At 34.5% G+C, this 15264-nt stretch overlaps 1 protein-coding gene across 1 annotated transcript; it reads right to left on the bottom strand.

The window, feature by feature from the left end:
• Window positions 1–14054: 14054 nt before the first annotated feature.
• On the bottom strand, window positions 14055–14838 carry LOC137727328 (uncharacterized). Its single transcript, XM_068466193.1, has one exon. It carries the CDS (start codon window positions 14796–14798, stop codon window positions 14190–14192), a length of 609 nt encoding a protein of 202 aa, XP_068322294.1. The 5' UTR covers window positions 14799–14838; the 3' UTR covers window positions 14055–14189.
• Between the last annotated feature and the right edge of the window lie 426 nt (window positions 14839–15264).

Raw genomic sequence — 15264 nt, 5'->3', positions numbered from 1 at the left:
ACGTTTGCTCACATGTAAAGTAACTGGCTACACATGTTTCGCACGTCTGACTTGTGTATCAATACGACTGAAGAATGAGGTATATATGAGGATTTGAAAAGTCTATATTAAAAAGTTGTCTTTTTGCACATTGAAGAGTAGATATTAATAAGGAAAAATTAATGAAAATCTTTCGGTGCTATTTATTTTAACGAAAAAATTATATTTTTATTCTAAAAAGTCATTCATGGTACTATTTACTTACAACACATTTTTATCATTTTCGTTAAAACTCTAAGTTTTCAAACTTTTTTTTATTAGTTTTCCTTATTAATAATCAATTACTTCCTCCACTTTACTTGGAGGGGTTGTTATAATTAAAATAAAATCCAGAAAGTGGAAAATTGCGTTCTAAGATAGTACTAGTACATGTCATGATACAACATCTACAAGTCACTAATCCATGTGTGAACTTTGTAATACAAAATATAAATATATATACACATATAGACATATCATGAAATTTAATTCGGTCAAATAAACTTGGTAATAAAATTATTCCATTCAGATGAAATGAATTCTAATATTAATTAAGTTGATTTCTCATTAGAAATTTCCATGAGGGCCATATGATAAAGAGCAATATTTCTTATTTGCGTCCAAACTACACATTAATTCCAGGACTTGTTACTCATCCATAACACAAGCAATTACTTCACTTAGACTTACCTATTGAAATAATGAAAAGTGTTTTTCATAACACCTGGCTCTAAAAACCAACACCACAATCAGTGACAAATTCAAGATTAGAATCTTGTGGGGTTCCGGTGTTAAAAACATGTTTTTAGATAGAAACAGTGTGAAGCGCTCAAAAAAATCATATTCACTAAGGCATTTCGTTGAACACTTGATGAACTTGTTATCGTCAAACCAAATCATGTTTCGCACACGTCATCACACATGTCAACATACATCGACATGTGTCGAATCAATCTGATAAGTGATATAGAGATAATTTGTCGAGTGCTGTTGACGCATCTAATCGAGATATAGCTAGCAAGCATTCATCAAATACCTCGGAAGAACTTCACATGTATATTTTTCGGACCCCGAATGATCCTGAGACTACCTTAGTCTCAGAGTCCATCCGCCTTTGACCACAATTAAATTTGTGTGTATAGTCTGACAAATCAAATTCTCTATGACCTAAACCATAGGCTCAACCTTGGTTATTTTCCCTTTAAAGTTTTTTCATATTTACCTTCTATTTTCTAGTTGAAATGCTAGTAAAAAAAGGTAAAACAAAGGGAGCTTTATATATAGAGACAAAAAATTTAACTATATTTCAAGAAACTTCAATGGTTTTTAAACATGTCAATGAGAGACAAAAATATAAAAATAACTAAAGCCCAACCCAAAAATATGGAAACAATGTTTTAAAATACCAGTCTTACCCCTAAGGCTTTAGGGCAGCTAATAGAACCCAACCCTCACAACTCCAACAAAATTAATATGTGTCATAAGCTTAACCCATCCTCGACTATTTCTGCAGAATTAGTTTTGAAATTATATGTAGAGTCAATTTGTATCCTTTATTACCATAATCAATTCAACTCGTCCTCAACCATTTTTGCAGAATCAGTTGAACCCGTTTTTTACCATTTTTACAGAATCAGTTCAATCAATCCTTACCCACTTTTGCGAAATCAGTTTAATCAGTCCTCGATCTTTTTTGTAGAATCAGTTTAACCCATCTTTGACAATTTTTACAAAATCAGTTAAACCCGCCCCTTCCAATTATCTTCTCCACTTCAACTTGTTTATCTTTAAGATTAATTCCCATGGGTTTGAGAACCTTGCATGGCAGCATTACCAGTCCCTTCACCAATAAAACTCAAAAGTATCTTGGAAAAACCCAGAACCTGTACTCCTTCTGCAACTCGCGAAGGACCAAGCTCCAGTCCACTGCAACTTTAACAATCCAAGGCCCTATGCAACGCTCCTCAAGCTCGCTGCCACACTGTTCTTCGCACCGCAGCCTGCATCGTTAGCCTTGCGTCTGCCCAATTTGGGAACTGCAAACAACACGGTTTCAGCAATCCACAGCTTCAGGGGCTAAAGATTTGGGCTTCGAATTTTTGGGATCTGTGGGATTGGTGAGAACCGGAGACGGAGCGAAACCAAATATGAACCCAAATTGTTGAAGCAAATTAAAAAATAAAAAGAAAAAAAATGGGAATGAAATTGAACGGAGACGAAACAAAATGGAATGAAAGATCAACTTCTTGCCGTCAGTAGCTATTTGGTCACTTAACACAAGTGCATTAAAATTTCTCTCTCCTTGAAATAATTAAAAACCATTGACTCAATTCAAGATTAAAGTTTAAACGTACTAAACCTTAGGTGTAATTTTTCCTAAAAGAAAATCAACCCAAAAAAAATAAAGCCTTAATGAAACAATCATAATACTATTCACTTTTAACGTTAATAACATTTTTAGTCTAAAATGTTATTCATAGTACTATTCACTTTACCATTTATTTTGTTATTTTGATTAAAACTAAAGTTTTAAGAATTTTTCATGAATTTTCTTAAAAAAAAATAAATAAATAAATAAAGAAGAAGAAAAAGTAAAAGATGAAGAATATTGAATACAATGCAAACAAAAGTAAGGGAAAAAAGGCGGGGACTCGGCGAAAGCGAAAAGATGGCAGCGTAATTAGCAGTTTCCAAACGGGTCGTCTTTCTGTAGTCCATTGCAGGAATGAGGTTCTTCTCTTGATACTTTTTGTGAAGATTTTAAGAATTTTTAAATCGTGTTTGTTCATTGTACATCATGTCATCATAAATTATTTTAAATTAAATATAAATAATACTTGACGAAATTAACTAGACAATATACGATAATCGGACACGATTTAAAGATTTCTATAATTCTAAATGAATCCAAAGAGGATCCTTCTGGCTGTTGCAGGTAAGGTTCCGTGACTTTGAATCACGCTTTTCCACGCAATTCTTTTCTTACGTGTCACGTTCCCTTGCCTTCACTCGCCACTCATCAATTTCGATTAACTGCGCCGACTGTGTCCACACCAACCCCCCCCCCCCCCCAAAAAAACAAAAAACTCCCCCTCCACACGAAACCCCTCCACTTAACAAAAAATAAATAAATAAATAAAAATAATAATAATTGTTTGAAAACTTTGAATTTAACTTTGAATTTCAAATTTTTCGTTAAAATTTTCAAAAAAAAAATTCAATTTTATTGTTTGCTTTTTGAAGCCGGGATAAAATGGGAATTTTCGTGTTCGTCCTTCTTGGTATAACGTAATATGTGGTTTCACCTTAACCTTTTAACCTTCTAATCCGTTGAACTTTAACTTCAGATCATGGTGATCCAAAAGAAAAATCAAAATTTTAGCTTTTAAGTGTGACGAATAATCTGCATTTGAAAACCCAAGATTTGAACTAAGTGTTGCCCAATTGTTGGAAAAGAATTTCATGTCTGTATTCTATACAGTATGTCATGAATTCAATTATTGACGCTGGTGTGATACACAATAGTTGCTAAGAGGAAGCTGAAATATTTATACAAGTCTTCTCAACATGTGAAATAGCGGTTTTATTTCTATAAGTCTTCTCAACATGGAAAAATATAACGTCAAAAATAGCGGTTTCATTCGAATTTAAAAAAAAAACAGAAAAAGAAAAAAAAAAAGTGTGAGATTGCCACGTGCATCACTTTATTTTGTGGGGACGTGTCTGTACTGGACGACTATATCATACTTTTAACCTTATCGTTTATATTTGAGTGCTTAAACCAAAAAATAAATAGACAAAACAAAACAAACCTGTTAACTCAATTTTATAGGGTTACAAAAGAACTTGAATTATATGTTTTAGCTTTAACTGTTGGAACTTTAAAGGCTAGCTACAACACATGAAACAAGTGAAGTACATAGTATGAATCAAAACAAACATGATGAAGACATTACTGAATGATCGGGGAGAAGTCTTCTACTCAATGGAAATCTTATGTTCTCATTAGAATATGGCTAGTTACATAAAAAGAATGTGTACCTCTTGAGCAGGGACTAAACTATTTTATAGACGTGAAATCACAACCGTTTCTTCCTATCATAGAAACAGTTTGGCAAAAACTGCACGTCCACTAAATGCCAACGTGGGATATAAACTGTTAGTGTTGGACCACATTGTCCTACTTTAAAGGAAAAAACATTTGTTCAAATATCAACTCTAACTGATTTCAGTTTCCACTAAACTTAAACCCTTATGTGATAAGTTTAGAGTCCAATAGGGTTTTAATCGGCTATATTTTATGATCAGATTGCAAAGTGTGAGCATTAAAATGCATGCGTTACGTACTTGTCTATGTTTGTAAAAGGCTAATATTCAACACTAAAAGAGAAGGAGAATAGAGTATCACATTGCAAATATAACAAAATAGTATTTAGTTTATATTTTAGAGGTTCACTACTAATATTAGCACAATATTTTGTGGTAAAACTTTACACAAAATAATAAATTACTTTTTTAATTGAAAAAATATCAATGAAGTTAGCGATGACCATGCCGAATTTGTCAAAAGCTTCTTTAATTTCATTTGCGTGATGCACGCACACCAATTTCTACATTCACTACTACATTTCATTTGCGTGATGCACGTGTGAACAAAATTATGGAAAAGGCAATACTATTTTTTTTGACAATGTAACCAACAAGAGTTTACAATTAATTAAGAATGCCTTTTTTTTTGTTGAAAATGTGATTAAATTGCCTAATGTTTGCATTAGTTCCTAATAAGTACCTTTTTGTTGCCCTAGCTAGGTCCCGCGTATATATGCCCCACTCAAGGATAGCGAAGTGCAACTAGTTATATTTCAAATTTAGGGTTTACACAACCCAATCCAAGTATAAAGTAATGAACTAACTAGCTAGGGAGGGCCATGGAGATTTTCACAAAGCTTACTTGTTGTCTAGTTGGAAAGCCATCCTTGCTGACCAAAAAGAAAAGGAGCGAGTACTGAGTACCCGTCTGCATGCACTTTATACACCAGCAGATATTGATATAATCAATATATGCCTAAGTTCGTGATCAATCCAAACTCCTCTTTTAAACAAATAATTTAGCATAATTGAAGAAGCACGAGAATTATTTTGGCATATTGTATAAGCCAATGATGAAATCATAATAACATTATTCAATACATACGTAAACAGATATTGGAAAAATCAATGCCGTGGTGCATATATACATTCTGCATAGATTTAAGGACAGAGATTTAGTTCAATTATAATCGCAATGAATAGACTAAATTAATTGACCTAAAAAAAATCATAATGTTCGCCATGTGAGAAATAAGATTTAGTAGATGAAAGTTTTGCCAAGAAATTTCAAGTACTATTATTAGCAAGGATGAATGACCTAAATATGAACGATTTGGATTATGAGGTTAAATTGTGTAAATGCCTAAACAAGTAGTTAGTTTCGTATTAACTTAATAATTGGTAAGCGCTACTATATAAATTGACTTGATTTGAACTGACACAAATACATGTGCCAGTTAGTAGGTATAGTCGTCCCACATAATTTTTTTTTCTTTTCCATACTGAGAATTATTCACAGTTATATTGCATGATTAGACTGGTAAAATTTAGTTAAACTCCGACACTCTAATCATATCATGTACATAAGAACATGTTGTGACTATGTTGAACATGCTAATTCCATCTGTTTTTTAATCTATACCTCCGAATGATTGGATCATCAATTTGTTGATATTCAATGCTAGCTGGGGATTCATGTTTGGAGATGAAGGGCAAAGCATTTGAGAATATAAGGTGGCCGAATGTGAACTCAATTTGGATCTTCATTGTCATCCAATCAACTACCTACATTTGGTAATGTAGACTAATTTTGTAACCACAGAGTCCCTTTAACTTGTTTACTACCCCTTGTTCTTTATAAAATTAACTAACCAACTGTAACATATATGCTTATTTAAATAAGAACCTCCGGAAGCCATGTTGATGCCATCACGGTGCACCGCAGAATAATAAATATTCATTTTAATTTTCAAAATCCAGTAATATATAAGTTAATCGTTGAACTATGTGTGAACAGAGAGACCAGCTTGAACAAAAGTCATCCGTAATCATTCGCAGGCAGCTCATCACAAAACCCTAGCTATCACCGTTTTCCACACCGCGTGGATATAGCGTGTTCTAATTATTACCGATCATGCATGCAAACCTAGTTGTTATTATTTTAAAATTCCACGACTCTGACGAACCTTCCAAACATATTTAATGAACAAGCAAGGAACAGCGGAAATTCTCATTGATTGTGAGGAGGCTGCAGGAATGGAGGTCCATAAGCTTTACTGCATCAGGATTCAGGAATACCAGGGCTGACTCACCGTCCTTGATTCTTTATGTATTTAAGGTCTGTCTTAGCTTTGCTAATCTAAATTTGTGGAAAATCCACAGTACTACGTTATTTTAATGTAATGTGAAATATGAATGGGTGAGATTTAAAGAAATAAATCATATATAGTCATCACCGTTCATCTATCCTATTAATATTCCGGTGCAATTAATTAAAGCCACATAATATTGTAGCCACGCTTCTAACTTTGTTCATAACATTGGATTCTAGCAGAATTCTCAGGGCAAGATTTAGGAAAACTCCAAATCCAGGGGTATGAACTTTGAAATGCGATATAATTATGGAGGAGGACAATTAATCATTTTTTAATTAGAGAAGTACCCAACATTCAAAAAGCACTAGTATTAGTTCAACTATATGGTTGTCTAAACAATGACGTTTGGTTTGGGCTGTACTCGAAAGCTGCAAAGAGATTATTTCTTGCAAGATACATATATTGCCTTTGATCAAGGAGACAAGCCACCCCCATTTTCACGCATATATTTGCTAGCTTTTAAGAGTTTTAAGTTTCTTCTTCTTGTTGTTTGTCAATGAGATGGAATGGATAATACAAATTTATAAAGCCTTGTAGAACTCCCCGCTTTATTTTTTGAGTATCAAAATTTTTTCTGTCCATATTACATTTTATGTTTGTGCAAAAGAGTGAATTTTATATAATAGTGTCAAGAGAAATCAATAAGTTAGGATATTTTTGTTGTTTGGTAAAATTGGGGTAAAAATATACCGCACTTTACAAACACCCATAAGAATTAACTCGATCCAAGCATGCACAAGTGACGAGTGCCATAGGAAACAAAGCTAACGAGATTCATATTAAAACTTCAATTCGCTAACTGATCAACAATACCATTTTGTTCCAATAGTTAAGATCGATGTTGATACAAATGAAAAAGAAAACCCGCATAGGGTTGAAAAAGTTCAATGAGCTACGTGGAATCTAAAGTACCAGAAGAAAATACTTAACAAGGCAACAGATTCTTGAATTTTGATTAGTACTTCAATGAGTTTATTATAAAATACAAATTAATAGGGACCAACTACAAACAGACCAAGACAGATTAATTTCTACTAATGGCTACTAGAAACTCCGGACGATGACAAACAAATCAGGCTAACACTAATATTTACTAATATATTTCACATCTTTATCATCAAACGAACTAAACTAAGATGGTTTAGATACAATCGGGTCAGCAGTGAATTGATCGAAGTCACGATATTCAATGTCTTTTTTTCCTTCTAGCCATGCAATTGTCTTACTGTGGTTGGCTATCTGGAACCTAGCTTCAAGAAATATATGCTATCAAAAGGTAGTTAATTGCAACTTTAAGTATATTCTAATTTCAACAAGATTTATTGGATTAATCGATATATTCCATAAGATTTCCTCACCATCTAATATATATGCCCCTAATTTGAAGGCACAAAGGTTATTTTCTCCATTCCCATCTAAAAAGTACTTATCAAAGACATAACATACAATGGTATTGTTGGATAAATATCACCAATCAATGATAAATTTATATATGCTAATAGATTATAAATGCGAATAAATAATTTAACAGAGTATGAACAAAACAAAATAATATTAAACAGACAAATTGAATATCGAGGCTTGCGTATCGCAATGTACTTGAAACAAAAATTTCGTCTCTACTCAGTGCTTGTAGTTCTACGGATGTTTGCTTCACTAGGATTCAACGATCCAAGTCAGAATTCCAACACCAGAAAACTTGACTTATGGCAAATTTCTTTGTGATTCTCTCAATAAGAATGTTTGGGATTGTAGAAGAAGAATTTTATTTTTCTGTGTTTTAAATACCATGCAGATGGATGTATATATAATAGGTTTATGCCTATTCGCAACATGTATGAGAATGAGATGCGTCTGTCAGGAGACATCTTCTCGTAGGGGTGCCTTGCTCTCTGGTGTTCTTTCATCACTTCAGACTTCATCTGAAAAATGACTGTGTGACATAAAAAATAATTAATTAATTAAATCCAAAATTAATTAAAAATAATTAATTAAAGAATTTAATTATTAGAGCCCGAGCCCGAGAGCCCAAAGGCCCATCTTTTGATACACCCCAAAACCCAACCCCAAGGTTAAGCCCAATTTTATTCTCCATGGTCCATCACTCTAATCAATTTCTATAAGGGACAAAACCTTATAAAGTGAGAGAACCTTTTGCTAACGACTAATGTGGGACAATGAAATTTCTACCCAAAATTTCCAATAAGTATAATAAATAGGTCGCTATCTAGATTAGTTTCGTTTGGTCATGCTACTAATTTGAGCCTTGGATCAAGCTAATCCGAAATGGTGGGACTTTGTTTGGTTCATTGTACAATTCTACACCTAAACCCTAAATAAAACCACACACATTGTCAATATACAACTTTAGACGTAAACCTGAAACAAAATCAGACATGGAGTTTAGATATAAATTCCAAACAAAATCACACACTATCGAGTTAACATTGTGTATGGTTTTGTTTCGGATTTGAGTCTAAGACTACGTATGTTAAATTAGTAGGACATTTTTGCATATACAAACAATATCACTCTTGATTTGGAGTAAGCAAGAAAACAGGGAAAACAAATTCAACTATTGTAGGCTAGTTTTTGTTTAAATTATTGGGAGACCATCGAAGAGCAATGTAGGTCCGGGTCCGGCTGGCAGCTTGAGTCTTGTAGAAGGAAGGGCAGAGAGAGTCCTACACGGCCCGTGGAAAAGGGCGCAGAATTTGGCAGTCTAGTCTCTATATATAATGAAATGATAAAGTGAAGTTGTTGCCAAAGTGCCGTACATGTCAGTCAGTCGGTATTGAACTCACCCAACGACCAACACCGAACGACACAAAATGCAGAGAGAAGACATTTATGTCATCACCAATAACCTTAACTATCCACTTGCGGCCTTCGGTTTCTCCTCCAATGTGCCTTTGACAGTGTTTAAACCTCTTTTATATTTTCGCACATTGCCTATTTGATCACATTGTACTGATTTTCTTAATAAAAATTTTCATTTTCCCCAACCTAACCATTACAATGTCTATTAACATTCCCAATGAGCTAGCATGCATAGGTAATATTTATTCATTATAAAAAAAAATTTCATTACGTTAATTGCTTAGGGCGTCGAGTTTAATTTACAAATTTTGACCACCTAAGCTTTAAGCTCCCTCCAATGACATTCCTAAACTCAAAATGATCAATTACAAACCTTGACGGACCTTCTTAATTTACTTGCGATATTTTACAAATTTCAATAGTAGATAAATATTTTTTGTTAAAGGGGGAACTAAACATGCGATAACACACAATTTAGTGCTCCTTAATTTATTGTTTGTTTAATGTTCTTTAATAAATAAAGGGAGCTTCTAGTCCCACCCAATGACCAACCCTATCACCCCAGCCACCTTATAATCTCACCCCCATGAAAACTTAAAAATTAAACAACACTATTTTTCCACCCACCATAATTCCTAAAGATTGTTCTTGTAAATAAAATAGTGTACTAACGTCGTACAATTGATTGTCACGTTAGCAAATATATGAGTCGGACATTTGTCACATCATAATTTAACGGTTAACTTAATAGAATCTCTAACGGTTGTACGACACTGGTACTAAATCGTGAGCGGTTGCATGAATTGAAAAAATTTTAAAATCCTTTATTTGAATTTAAAATTGAACAAAAATGAGAGAGGTCAAAATGTAATTTACCAATAATAGGATATTACAATAAGATAAAATACCTGGTCGAAAATTGACTGCCTCGATCCAATCCATCGATGGAGTAAGTTTCCTTTTCTAATTATGTTCTGCTTCTTTATTCTATTTCCTAGAAAACCAGAGTTTGAGTTGAACTTTGAAAATTGGCTGGCACTTGGCGTTCAATTGAAATTTGAAAACGATCCGAAACAATAGTCTAGTCTCCAAGTCAATCCGTACATGGGTGCAATAATCTTATCAGATTGGCCCCCATGGCTTATATATCCATGGTAGCACATTGGTAGTTGACTGGCTTTCATGTTGGGTCCCTTATCAATATGATAAAACGTATAGGCCACACTAATTCCCTACATACCTTGGATTTTCTTGACATATTTCAAGATTTGACCAAGAAAATTTGTAGAAAGTTCAAAAAAAATTGAAGGTTATTTTATTTGTATAAATGAAATACATACACATACAAATACTGAAAAATAATTAATTATTTACTGTCAACGATGTAGAACAATTACAAACAATCTAGAGAAAATCTAGAGAGAGAGAGAGAGATAAGAATCAAAGAGAGAGAACCTGGCAAATGTATTTTGAAATCTCAGTTAATAATTGTGTAATAATGACGGAGCTCATATTATTTATACAACATACACGGTAGATTAACTAAGTTAAGACAAATCCAATGGTATAATGACGCATGGGATATTTAACACTCTATCATCCTCATCAAGCTCATGCTTTGAACAAATAAATTAGGGAGAACACAATCCTTTTGTGAGTATACCTATACATACTGATCTGCAAAAGCCACATGCTGCAACATAATAGTTCCTTGTTGAACTCTTTCACGCACAAAATGATAGTCAGTCTCTATGCTTGGCCTTGGAATGCAATACAGGATTAGTGGCCAATGCCAGAAATGTAAGTCCTTGAGTAGCTGATGGAGGATCTACTTCTATGGAGGATCTACTAACAGTGTGTATTCTACTTCTATAGAGGATCTACTGATAGTGTGTTGCTTCTTAGAACTCCAAGAAATAGGATTGGAGCCAATAAATACTACAAAATTAGTATGTTACCCCTATGATACCTCAAAAACCTTTTGACTGCTGCAAAATGAGATTCGAGAGGTGAATGCATGAACTAACACACTTGGTTTACTATGAAAGCAATGTCTGGTCTAGTAAATATCAAATATTATAGAGCACCTACAATACTTTTGTAAAATGCAATATATGAAAAGAGAGCGCTTCAGGATTCAACAATTTCTGATTAGGATGATAAGAAGTAAGACAAGGTTTACAATCCAACATGTTGGCTTTGTTCAGTAAATCCTTCACATACTTCATTTGATGTACAAATAGCCCTTGTGACTGATAATAATTTGAAGTCCAAGGAAAATTGCAAAATACCCAAGTCTTTCAAATCAAATTTCCCTTGCCGATTGAGAAATCTTGAATTGCACCACCACTATCATCAGTGAGGATAATATCATCAACATATAATAGTAAGACAATAATAGACTTACCATCATACTTGACATACAAAGAAAGATCTTCATAAGAGGACTTCAATCCTAACTGAATCATAAACTTGGTGACCTTGTCGTTTCAGGCTCTAGGAGCCTGTTTTAACTTTTAAACCAGATAAAGAACTCTCCAACTTACAAACATAATTTGGGTGAGTACTATCACTGAACCCTTGGCGCTGAGCCATATAAACTCTCTCATCAAGAAACTCATTTAAGAATGCATTGTTTTTACATCTAATTGCTTAGTTTCCAGCTATGTGAGCAGCCAATGCTTTACCAATCTCACTGTGGTTGGTTTAACCACAAGACTAAAGGTCTCATGGTAGTCTAATCCAGCTTCCGGGGAAATCCATTGGCTACTAACCGTTCCTTGTATCTAGCAACTGATGTGTGAACTCGTAAAACGTGGCTGCACCTTCGCTTCAGTCAAGAAGCTGTGGTTTAGAAAGTAGAAGTTTGGCAGTTGGCATAAGGGATCCTCGGCTTTTCTGATGGTTAGGACTTGAGAAGTCATATTTTTGCTAGCAGAAACTTGAGTGCCAAGAACAATGAGTTCTCTACTTGGCTGAAAGAAGAGAGAGACGTGTTGTTCTCCGATCTTTCTTCAGATTCTGCAGGTCAACTAATTTTCAGACTTTGCCAAAGTTTGGAAAGAACAGAAGCTTGAACCCAAGTACTACCAGTGGATCACGCGTACGTGGAAAATTAAAGAGTGAAATGCAACCGCAGGGGTGGTTTCCTGACTAAACGTCGCAATATATATAGCTTATTTCCATATGTAATTTTCGTATTTGTAGATTGGTAAAACAAATTGATTTTCTATATATGAAATTTCAAATTTGTAAGATTAAATGGAAGGATTTCAGTTTCGGAATCAATGAATTACTCACACATTAGTGTTTAATTCCTTTGTTTAACTCCTTACCAAACAAGTTAGTGCAGAAGTTGCAATCTCCACCATCCTTCTTATTCCGGTAGTTAAAGTTATCGAACAGAGAGTAGTATCATCAGAAAATTACAGAAATCGGCGAAATAGAGACATTGTAGACTGCTTGTAAGGGTGGAATAACTAGCCATCTCCATTACAGTGGCCTATTTTTTCCCCTACCTTGAGAACCTCGCGGCCATTGTTGGCTCACTGTTTAATATTTTAGTTTCTTTCTTACTCCCCATGCATGTGCTATCTCAAATTTTCTTCTTCTTAGACCATCTCCAACACATGGGATAAAGTTTACAATATAAGCTTTAAAACTCCCTCAAACCATCTCCAACCATGGGCTAAAATAAGTCATGGGGAGAAAATATATCATTGGGCTAGATTCTTCTAGGATTTAAGTCTAATTTAAATTATTCTGGACCCACTAAACAGTCATATTTCAAACATTTTTTTTTTGTTTTTTACTTATAATATAACCGTTATAATCAAACGAGATCAAATCTAATAGTTAAAAAAAAAAAAAAAAGATTTGACGGCCCGAAATTAAATATAACGTTTAAAATAATTTAAGAAAAATATTTAAAATCAAATTTAACTTAAAACTTTATAAATACCTATGTATTTGTATGATTTTTAATTATTTATCGGAATTTAAATATTTTTAAATTAAAATGTTCATAAAAATCAATTAAGATAATCTACATAAATTTTATTTTAAAAATAATTACTAAAAACAAAAGTTAAGCTAAAATCATTATTTAATCATCATAAGCTAAAATTTTAAGCCACATTTCTGGCTTATGGCTTAAAATTTTAGACTTTAACCCCAAGGGTTGGAGATGGTCTTATGGAAGATGGAATTGCGAGGTTTTAGGCATTGTTGGTTTGGAACTTTAGCAGGTCTCTTGGGGACTTACTCTTCCGTTGCAGAACTTGTACAAAAGTATTGAAACGTTTTAAGGGTCTATTGTATTAATGCCTAGAGCAGTTAATGTTTGAGATTGATGTAGATCAAATGGCAAAGTAGATCTGTAATCAAATTAAAAGGTGTAGATCTGGCAACAAAGTTTAGCAGTGCACATTTGGGCTCTAGTACTTGATTTGGGCCCATGACAGCCGTTTTGGAGAGAACGGCATCACAAGTAAGAGTCGACACTTTACCCGACCCCACAAAGTTCTTCTCCCAAAGTTGCAAGTTTATGAAATTTTTCACTAATGACATCAACATCAAATAGTTAAAAAAAAACTACTCTTTTTATTACATTGTGAGAATTGCAGATAATGGCTTTGCTCCACACCAAAAAGACTTTTATTTGGGATTCTAATCAGTCAAATTACAGTTAATCAAATTACAAAAAAAAAAAAAAAAAAAACATATTAAGGCTAATATAAGCAGTCATCCAGATTTGTTTCATAACTATGCCAATGTAAATTCCCCGAAATACAAATAGCAGAACAAAGCATTCTGCAACCAATTTCTTCCCCCACCACTTATCCAAAACCCAATAATTAACCAATCTAATCCCCGATTTCGACCTTCCTAGTTACACAAAATAACTCTGGTGACAATGATCACAAAGCAAGACACAGTGAAGAAAAACAGTGTCACAAAATCCCTCGCATTCCACTTCCTCACCGCCTTTGCTTCGACTCTCAAACTCTTGGCCCTCCTCAGCGCGTCAACCTCCTTCAACAAATCGAACTCCAACCCCTTCTTCTTCAGCTCCTCAATGCACTTTCCCAGCAGGTTCTTATCCTCCTTTTCTCTCTCCAACAACTTCTCCAGGTGCCCCTCCGTGTCGCTTTTATACCTTATCGCCCAAATGATCCCCAGCGAGAAGCAGAGAGAGCAGAGCGACGGGATCCAGGACCTGCGGCACGCGAACCCGTGCGGGTCCCTCGACGAGGAACTGAAGAGAAGGGTGAGAGCCGTGGAGTGGAAGAGGAAGAAGAAGATGAAGAGCATCGTGATCTCCTTTCGAACTGAGTCGATTTGGGACTCCTTGAGAGAGACCCTGTTGAGGATTAGCTCTTCTTCTTTCAGCCATTGCTTCAGGAGAAGCTTGTGGCTCGGAGACTGAGCGATTTGGTGAAGTGGGTGTGAGAACTTCGGCTCCATGATCGATTTGTTTGTGCTCTCGTCGGCCATGGATTTTTGTGTCAGAGAAGGGGAGTGGGAGTTTCTGGGGCAAGTGGTGAGTGGGACTTTGAAACGGTCGCGAGGGTTTCGAGTGTTATAACGGTCAAATTTGGAATAATTTTAAAGTAGATTTCCGGAAGTACCCCTACCGTATGAGGGTATTCACGAGATCGCGAGCTTTTGTAACGGCTAGGATTATTCCAGATCATCAGATCTGTGATAGTGAAATTTCATGTTTGTCCCCTGAAGTGGCACGCTCCAACGGTCATGATGATTTAAATTAGTGCCAAAATATTTGCACGTTGATTTAGAAGTAAGTGTTTTTCTTTTTTTTACGAAAACTCGATATTTTATTGAATTCAAACCACTACATCAAATCCTGATTAAGGAGGTTCTAAATAAAATCAGAAGAGTCTTCTATCATACAATTTCATTGCCAATAGAAACGGTAAAATATTTGCATGTTGATTTTAGA

The sequence above is a fragment of the Pyrus communis genome, chromosome 3 (genome assembly GCF_963583255.1).
Source record: "Pyrus communis chromosome 3, drPyrComm1.1, whole genome shotgun sequence".
NCBI lineage: Eukaryota > Viridiplantae > Streptophyta > Magnoliopsida > Rosales > Rosaceae > Pyrus > Pyrus communis.
This window is presented reverse-complemented; position numbering and strand designations above follow the sequence as displayed.

Bases quoted from the DNA above. Each gene is read 5' to 3' on its own strand.
- LOC137727328 (XM_068466193.1), bottom strand. From the start codon at position 14,798: ATGGCCGACGAGAGCACAAACAAATCGATCATGGAGCCGAAGTTCTCA.